The following is a 9,624-nucleotide window of genomic DNA, read 5'->3' as shown; positions in this document are numbered from 1 at the left end:
GTGTGTGTGTGTGTGTGTGTGTGTGTGTGTGTGTGTTTCGGGGGTCCCCTTCATTAAAGGGGCATTTATTTCTTCCTGCATATTTAGATGATAAACCCAGAACTTTAAAACCAGAGTGACACCAGAACTCATGGGTCTGGGCCACCCCGATGGCAGTTGGTTTGGTTTGGACTACGTAAAGTCAGAGAAGTTCCATTGCTGCCTGACAGGATGACAGGAAGAGAGGGCAGGCCCAAGTCTACAGTGCCTGGTGGTTGCTCAACAAATATTTTTGGTATGAATGAATGACATTGTGAGCATTGCTGTAAGGACCTTCCAACCAAACCAAGTCACTGCTGTTGTCAATGATGACTCATAGTGACCCTGTAGGATAGAATAGATCTGCTCCTTTCTTTCCAAGGCTATAAATCTTTATGGGATCCGAAAGCCTCATCTTTATCATGGAAATGGCTGGTGGTTTCAAACTATAGATTTTGTAGTTAGCAGCCCACCCCATAATCCACCATGTCCCCAGGGCTCTTTCACTTCCAACCAGGGTGAAACAATTATGCTGCAGAGAGCATTTCTCTCTCTCTCTCTCTCTCTCTCAAGATTTGAAGGGTGACCATGTTACTGAAAAGTGAAGAGTAGTTATCGATTCTCAGCGTTTGATTGGTGCCAGATTCCTGCTTTAAATGGTTTTCCTAATGTAATTCTTTCTTTTAATAGAAATTCCTGGAGAACCCAGAGCTGTATGTGCCTCCATTAGCTCCCCATCCACTCCCATCTGCCTCCATGATCCCCAAAAGGCTGACACTGTCCGAGCTGAAGAGTCGCTTCCCTAAGTGCGCGGAACTGCAAGGCTACTGCCCAGTGACCTACCAGGATGGCAAACAAAGGCAAGTCCTCGCCCTCTGGAAATACAGAGTGGGGTCTCTCCTCTGCGCACAAGTGGATCACCTCACAATTTTTAACGTTTTGCTCACAAATTCCCAATTGTTTCATTAAAAAACAAAACAAAATGGTTCTAGGTTGTCCTTAAATTGCATAGGTAGAAAAGTAAATTTTTTTTTGTTTACACCTACAATTATACATTTGATTTTGTTTGTGTGTGTGCCTTTCAGATACGAAGCCCTAATACCGGGCAATCTTGACTATGCATTAGAATATTGTGATCGCATATATATTTGTGAGACTGAAGAAAAACTCCAAAAATTTTTCAGGTGAGGCCATTCAGTAAGTCATATTTTTAAATTGGTTATCTTCTATGCTGCATGCACCATGAGCTGAGAGGCTGTATCTACATCTGTCCAATGAGGAGCCGGGTGGCACAGTAATCATGGGCTTGGCTGCAAACCAAAAGGTTTGTGGATCAAAGCCACCCCGCAGCTTCCTGGGAGAAAAACTTGGCGATGTGCTCCCCCAAATAGAAAAAAAAAAAACACAAGCAAACTCACTGCCCTCAAGTTGATTCCAACTCACAGCTACACTCGAGGGCAGAGTAGAGCTGCCCCTGTGGTACAGCCTAGAAAACACGATGGGGGGAATTCGACTCTGTTATATGGGCTTGCTATGAGTTGCAATAGACTCCACACATACGTATAGATGCCAAAGCACACTCATGGCCACCCAGTCCGTTCCGACTCAGGGTGGCCCTCCAGGACGGGTTCCTGAGACAAAGACTCCTACAGGGGTAGAAAGCCCCACCCTTCTCCAGCGGAGCAGCTGGTGGTTTCCATCTGCTGGCCTTGTCTCAAACCGCAGCCCAACTACGCCACCCGGGTTCCACATACAGATGGAGAGAGAAATCCTGTAGGTGTTAGTATAGACACTACGCCAGCGCTTCTCAACCTGTGGGGCACATGACCCCTTTGGGGGTCGAACACCCTTTCACATGGGTCACCCGATTCATAACAGTAGCAAAATGACAGTTATGAAGTAGCAACGAAAATAATGAGGAACTGTATTAAAATCATGAGGAACTGTATTAAAATCATGAGGAACTGTATTAAAGGGTCGAAGCATTAGGAAGGGGTCACGACCCCTTTGGGGGTCGAACGACCCTTTCACAGGGGTCCCCTAAGGCCATCAGAAAACACATATTTCCGATGGTCTTAGGAACTGAGACACCGCTCCAGGCAGGTCTGCCCACACGCAGATATGCCCACATATGAGTACCCAGCGTGAAGACTTGTCCAGGCTACACCATGCTTCAAGACAAAATTTCATTTATTTGTCATTAGAAATAAGTATTTCACAATATATAATTACATATTGTTTTTGTGATTCATCACTATGCTTTAATTATGTTCAATTTGTAACAATGAAAATACGTCCTACATATCAGATATTTGCATGATGATTCATAACAGTGGCAAAATTACAGTTATGAAGTAGCAAGGAAAATAATTTTATGGTTGAGGGTCACCACAACATGAAGAACTGCATGAAAGGGTTTCGGCATTAGGAAGGTTGAGAACCACTGTTCTATATGATAGAGGGAAGTGAGCTGATTTGAGAGCTATTTAATAGGTAGAATCAGCAGAACTGGATGACTAATTAACATGAGGGACTGAGAGAAACAGGAGAGGTCACAAAAGGATTCTGGGTTTCTGTGAGTTAGGATTTAGATTGACAGCTGCAAGGTAACAAAAGAACAAACAAACAACACCCACCTCACTGCCATTGAGTTACTTCTGACTCCCAGTGACTCTCTAGGACAGAGTAGGGCCGTCCCAGTGGAGCTCCAAGACTGTAAATCTTTACAGGAGCAGAAAGTCGCATATGTCTCCCTTGGAGTGGTTTGGAACTGCTGGCCTTGTGGTTAGACCCAATGTGTAACCCAGTCCACCACCAGCACTCCATACAGAGTCCTGATGGTACTAAAGGTTAGGAATTGAGTCAAACAAGTTCAGCAGTTCAAACTCACTAGCTGCTCCTGGGGAGAAAGATGAGACTATCAACTCCGGTGTAAAGATTTACAGTCTCAGAAACCCTGTATAGGGGTCGCAGTGGCTCTGTGGCAGTGGGTTTAGGGGGTGGTTTGGGTCACGGGAAGTGGGTTGTGGTGTCATCTCTGAGGCAGGAAAACCTGGGAAAGGAACTGTTTGGTGGGAAAAGAGGAATCGTTTCACTTGGGAGGGGCGGGGTGGGAGTATCCGTGGGAAGCACTTGGGAGATACAAATCTGGCACTCAGCAAAGGGGTCGCTCCCGAAGCTAGGGTGCTTGTGCTCACCCACAAAGGGGAGGTGGACAAAGCAGAGGAAAACAACAGAAGTGCATGTCAGAGAGGAGTCTCCAAGGGAGAGGGCAGCCGAAGATTCCACCAGGAGGGGAAGGCAGAGATAGAACAGGGCGGTTCATGAAGGCTGCTGTAGAGAGAGATTGTCTCCGAGAGGGCCAGCCAGTGGGTCCCAAGGCCACTTAGAAGGTCAAGCAAGACAAGGGCTGAAAAGCCCGCCAGCTTGGGGTTGTACAGAACATTGGTGAGCTTATCAAGGAGGGTTTTCAGTGGAGTAGGGGTGGGGAGACCGTTTTTCCTGCCAAGAGCTATTTGGCTATTTCTAACATTATTCACAGGCCATTACTGATCAAACATCCGTTAGCTCACCCCGCTAATGAGGTGGCTGGAACTGCTTCTCTTTGGAGAGGCATGTCGTGGTAGCTGAGATTGAGGATTCCGTGGACTGTCGGGAACCCTGGTGGCATAGTGGTTTTGAGTTGGGCTGCTAACAGGCAAGCCAGCAGTTTGAACCTACCAGCTGCTCTGCGGGAGACAGACAAGGCTTTCTACTTCTGTAAAGGGTTACAGTCTCAGAAACCCAAAGTGGCAATTCAACTCTGTCCTACAGGGTCACTATGAGTCAGACTCGACTTGATGGCAGTGAGGTTAGTTTTGATGAGGCCCATAGGCTGGACATTCCCCTCCCTTGCTGTGGCAGATGGTGAGTGGACCCTATAGAGACTGCCTGTGTGGGTCTCCAAGATTGTGCATATGTAGAAAGCCTCATCTTTGTCCTGCAGCGTGCCTGGTAGGCTCCGACCACTGACCTGGTTAACAGTCCAGCTTGTAGCCAACTGGTGGCTCCACAAGGAAGGGATGAGAGGTGAGAAAATGGAGAGGCCGCCTGTAATTCAGACCCAGATGCCTATAGTGACCAGCAGGACATCTGTGGGAAAGTAGTAAGGTGAGGGTGGGGTGGGAAGCACTGCAAACTGGAGAGCCCCACCCCCTCACTGGCGCAGCTGTTGCCAGACATTTCTGTTCTTCATCAGAAATTGGAAACTCATATTTCTTTATAGAACTTTCTGATTTTTAAGCATTCATGACCAATTCTGATTGGTGGGTCAATTCACACCTGCAAACGGAATGTCCCCCAGAGTTTGCAATCCCTAGCGAAGCTCGGGGGTTGAAGAAGTTTAACTATCAAAAGAGAAGAGAAGCTCGTTGCTGGAACTTCCAAAACCAAAACCAAAGTCCACTCCCCTCAAGCCGATTGATTCTGACTCAGCGGCCCTACAGGACAGCGTAGCACTGCCCTTGTTGATTTCCAAGACTGTAATTCTTTACGGGAGCAGAAAGCCTCATCTTTCTCCCAAGCAGCAGGTGGTGGCTTTGAGCTGCTGACCTGGAGGTTGGTGGCCCAATATGTAACCCACTGAAGGGTTATAGACTTGAGGAGTGGGCATTGTTTTTGTTTTTCATTTTGTTCACTTGGGGAATCACCAGCATGTTTGCAGGAGAAGGCTCCAAACAAAGAAGAAAGTGCCCAAAACGAGAGGGAGCCAAGAAAAGCAGTGAAGAGAGGGAGGGGGAGTGAGCAGGCTTGGGGGCTCTGGTCAAGCTAGTGACCAGGAATTTCTAGGACCCTCAATCTTCCCACTTGTGTGATTCCCCCTGGGGAGAAAATAAGGTAATGGCCATGGTCTTTGAATTGTCTCCTCTGTAGATCCACCTAAAGAAGTATGCCTGTGAACATGCACCTAACAGGCTTTGTGTTCTCAGGTCACCACTGAAATATTGGGACCAGAAACTTCCAAACAAACTTCCCCCATTAAAGGAGCCGATCTTCCTTACCAGTCTTCCTTTACCTGGATACCTGGAACAGGTGCGGTTGCATGATTTCCTTTCTTCCTTTCTGTATATGTTAATATTATTATGCAAATTAATGCTATATATATTTTTGTTGTTGTTGTAGAAGAACACATGTCTCTTCTTTAGCCATTCTTTTCATATCAGCAACAGTAAAAGTCAAAGCAGAGTGGTCTAATTTTAAGCCGCAAATTCACTCTTTACCTATTTTGTATGTGTAGCTGGCTTTCTTTCTAATAAAATGTGAAAGGCCCAACATCCCGGGCTCATGCTCACAAACCTGTACTAAGCAAAGCAAGAGCAGGCGATCATAAAGTGATCGCTGTTTCATATGTGTATATAATCTAGTTCTTATTCTTTTCATTTTCCTGCCTGTAAAGCTTGTCCCTACTTTGAGAGATGCAGATTCAGGCCTTAAGAGGTTCACTAGCTGTTCAAAAGAGTTGAGCTGCCGTGTGGCGACAACAGAACCACGTGGCCTGTATTTTGCCCCAAATGCAGATGAAGCTACTTACTCAGGCCACATCCAAATGTACTAGTTGCCATCAAATTGATTCTGGCTCATGGAGACCTTGTGTGAATTGGAATAGAGCCCTGCACCTTAGGGTTTCCCTGAGGGTCAGGGGTGGGGAGCCTTCTTTCTGCCAAGGGCCATTTGGATATTTATAACATCATTCTCGGGCTATACAAAATGATCAACTTACATACCACCCTGCTTGGTTGGTCAAACATGTATGAATTCACTCCTACCGTAAGGTGACCAAACATCCCGCTTTTGGCGGGACAGTCCTGTTTTTTAACAATTTTTCCCGCGTCCCGCGGCATTTTAAAAAAGTCCCAATTTTTGAAAAGAATGCACGACAAGCTAGGGTGTACAGTTTTCGGCTGCCATGTGGCTATTTCGCCAGGATATGACTTTCATCAATGGTGTCCTGCTTTACCAATGTTAAAATCTGGTCACCTTATCCTAGTGTGATGGCTGGAACAGCCTTTCTTTGGTCAGGCACGTGATGCTAGCTGGTATGGAGGAGTCCCTGGGCCTTCTATGAGCTGAGGGACATTCCCTATCCTTGGATTAGGTGGAAGTCAGTTACCAGGACTTTGTTCTGAGGCACCTCTGTCTGGGTGGAACTGACCCTCCAACTTTTCAGTGAGCAGCCGAGCATAGTTACCTGTTTACACTACCTAGAGACTCGCTCACATCCATATAGCTCCTTTGAAAAAAGCCAGACAAGCTGATTACAAGCCATTTTAAAAATAGTAGCTGTTTTCAGAAGCTATTTGAAAACAAAATACTACAAAATAGATGCCTAAGGCACAATCAATAGGGTTTCTCACAATTAACCACCTAGACATTTATTTAGTCTTCAGTTTGGTTTACATCAAAATGCCAAGTGAGGCTGGCCCAGAGAGGAGTTTTCTCATGGAGGACATGGTTCAGTGGGAGGGCTTCTGGGGGCCCAGGTTCCTGACAGTAGAAGGCAGTGGGGCCAGTTCTGAGCATTGAAGCAGATATGGGCTAAGGCAACCCCAAACCCAGTTGTTCTGTTTCACTCTGACTTTTCTTCTTGCCATTTCCCCATGGAGAATGTCAAACAAACGAGTGGGGTTGTAGAACGCAGCCCATGCAGCTACCACCCCGGGCCGAGAGCCAAGGGGTCATTTTCACCGCTCATGCTCAGAATGTTGTCTTTCTGTTCGGTTGCCCATGGGCTCATCTCACTACCCCTGCACCCCTCCCCCAGTCCCAGAAGGTTATTTGAGGTGAAGCGCCTTGTGTATATACCTCGGAACCAAAGACAAAGGCAAACGTGATTTAAGCTGTTCCCTCTGCCCCTGCAGGGTGTTGCCAATTCTCTCATTAAAGCCATGAATGCAGTAGGATGTCTAAAGCCCAAATTCCCCTTCTTGAGCATAAGAAGATCTGCACTGCTGTTTATAGCACTTCATCTGAAAGGTGTGTTTTGTTTTTGTTTTTAATGGCATAGCTGCCCAGAACTAATTTCCCATTCATTGGAGTACATGTATATGAAAATTAAGGTTAGCTGGTTGGCGTGTGTGTGTGTGTGTGTGTGTGTGTGTGTGTGTTGGTGGCAAATATTCTAATGAACATAGCAAAGCTGAGTCTAGTTCTTAGAAGACGGACTATGAGTAATAGCATCAGCTCTCAATAACCATACACTAAAGCAGCGGTTCTCAACCTGCGGGTCGCAACCCCTTTGGGAGTCGAAAGACCCTTTCACAGAGGTTTCCCAATTCATAACAGTAACACATTGACAATTATGAAGTAGCAACGAAAATAATTTTATGGTTGGGGGGGGGTCACCACAACACAAGGAACTGTATTAAAGGGTCACGGCATGAGGAAGGTTGAGAACCACTGCACTAAAGGAAGATGGACAAAGGCCACTATGCTTTAAAACCGAATCAACCATAGGTCTTAGTTGGGATTTGGCTCTCTTCTTAGCTAGAGTTACACAAGGAGTCTTGGTAGTGCCTCGGTTAAAGCACTGACTGCAAACCGAAAGGTGGGGTGGTTTGAAGCCCGCAGCCACTCCACAGTAGAAAGGTGTGACCCTCTGCTTTCTCAGAGCCCCAGCCTCAGAAACCCATATGGTGGTTCTGCGCTGCCCCCCAGGCTTGCTCTTTGTTTGGACTGCCTGGGCGGCACTGGGGGTTTGGACAGCGACACAGCTCAGTCATCCACTGAGCTCCCTTTGTCTTTACTGGTTTGCCAATGTAACCAAAAAAGGGGGGGAAAATTCACAGCACTATGAAATCTTTGACAGCATTTAATCCGAAAAGTTCTGGATACACCCGAAACAAATATAAGAAGAAGATGGACCAGTTTGTGGAGCGATGTGAGCTCATCACATACCTGGGTGCCAAGATGACCAGAAACTACAAGGAGCCCCAATACAGAGCCATTGACTTTGACCATAAGTTACAGGCCTTTCTCGCGCTCAGAAACATAGACCCGGTGAATGGATAGTTTTCCGGGGGCACTTGGGTCTGAGCCTCAACAGTTACCCAAAGGAAGAGCTGCAACACACTTTGGGGTGACTTCTCACCGCAGAGTTCTGCAGCCGGGAAGGAATGTTCTTCTGTGAGCAGAGATTTCTACCTAGCGTGTTCCTGGTTCCCTAGATGTTGATGCTTTTTTAAAAAAGGAAATAGTTGTTATATTGAGAATCTCATTTAAAAGATGTATGCAATTTTATATAGCAAATTTGTTCATTTTCCTCTTTAATGTTTTCAGTAGGGAAATCAGTCTGTTAAAGAAAACTTCTCGTTAAGTGCTAGAAAGTTCCAAGAAACAAAATAAGCATTGAAATAAATAAAACAAATGCTGGTTGTACTTTGGACAAAAATACCTGTTTGTAAGCTTTGTGAAATAAGAACTTTCTCACTTCTCTCAGGTGACTGTAATAAACAGATGTTGCAACAGAGGGTTGCCCGACTCTTTTTTCTAAGTATTCCCTAAAACAGGCATTAGAAACCCCCTGAAATTTGAAGAAAGAGAAAAATTTGGTATTATAGGATAGTTATCCAAAAGTATATGCTAGATGATGATTTATTAAATTGAATTTGACTGAAATTTTAAACATAAGATTATCCAGGTTTCAGCAGTAGAAAAAGTCTAGGATATGAAGCAGCAAGATTAGCTAAACTTGGGTAAACTTCACTTTCTGAGCCTCGGTTTCCAAATCACTAAAAGTAGTAATGTAGTTCTTAACCCCTCTAATGTCAACCAAAACAAGTCTCTAGACGGTGTGTCCCAATACCATTGCCATTTTCACTGCCATCAAAATCTCAGTTGGAGGAGCCCCCAGACGCTAAAACAGAAAGTAATCTAAGTACAATGAATGAAACGTGGAAGATCTTCCTTTTCTGTCAGCGCCATTGTTTTAAATGGCTACACACGTCCATCGAGTAGCTACACTATGCCAAACCATTCCTGTTACTGGATTGGATTGTACACAGATTTGGGATTGTTTTCTGGAAATAAAATACTGGGTGACAAAGCAGGAATATTTTCATGGGCCAAAGTGAATATTACCCAACTGCCTTCCAAAGTAGTTATAGAAATTCATACCACTTCCAGGCGTGCCCAAGAGCACTAGCTCTGTACTACATCTGTACTAGCAATTCGCATTACTTTGGAGGATTTTTTAAAATAGGTAAAGAGCAGACACCTGTTGCTTTACTCTGATTATATTTTTAATTAATAGTGGGATTGGGCTTATCTTGCAGAAATTGCACACCAGTCCCACTTCCTCTTCTGTGAATTATTTCTTGGTACCCGTGGCTCATGCTCATTGTTTGACATGACTTTTTTTTATTATTAATAAATAATTTTATTGGGGACTCCTACAGGTCTTATGACAATCCACACATCAATTGTATCAAGTACATTTATGTATATGTTGCCATCATCATTTTCAAAATATTTTCTTTCTGTGTAAGCCCTCGGTATAAGCTCCTCCCCCCCCCCTGCCACCTCCCACCTGATAAATTATAAATTACTATTATTGTCATATCTTACACTGCC

General features: G+C 45.0%; 1 protein-coding gene across 1 annotated transcript in view; it reads left to right on the top strand.

The window, feature by feature from the left end:
• AK9 (adenylate kinase 9) overlaps positions 1–8,519 on the top strand; it is a 160,358-nt gene extending 151,839 nt beyond the window's left edge. Inside the window, exons 35-39 of the mRNA XM_045294606.1 lie at positions 709–878; positions 1,104–1,202; positions 4,986–5,088; positions 6,915–7,029; positions 7,862–8,519. Of these exons, the coding sequence (XP_045150541.1) occupies positions 709–878; positions 1,104–1,202; positions 4,986–5,088; positions 6,915–7,029; positions 7,862–8,064 (690 nt within the window). The 3' untranslated portion in view covers positions 8,065–8,519. The remainder of the gene's footprint in view (positions 1–708; positions 879–1,103; positions 1,203–4,985; positions 5,089–6,914; positions 7,030–7,861) is intronic.
• The last annotated feature ends 1,105 nt before the right edge of the window (positions 8,520–9,624 follow it).

The sequence above is a fragment of the Echinops telfairi genome, unplaced genomic scaffold (genome assembly GCF_000313985.2).
Source record: "Echinops telfairi isolate 266 unplaced genomic scaffold, ASM31398v2 ScPeMD7_3533;HRSCAF=4204_0, whole genome shotgun sequence".
Taxonomy (NCBI): Eukaryota; Metazoa; Chordata; class Mammalia; order Afrosoricida; family Tenrecidae; genus Echinops; species Echinops telfairi.
The sequence above is the reverse complement of the archived record's forward strand: the minus strand, read 5'-3'. Positions and strand labels throughout refer to the sequence as shown.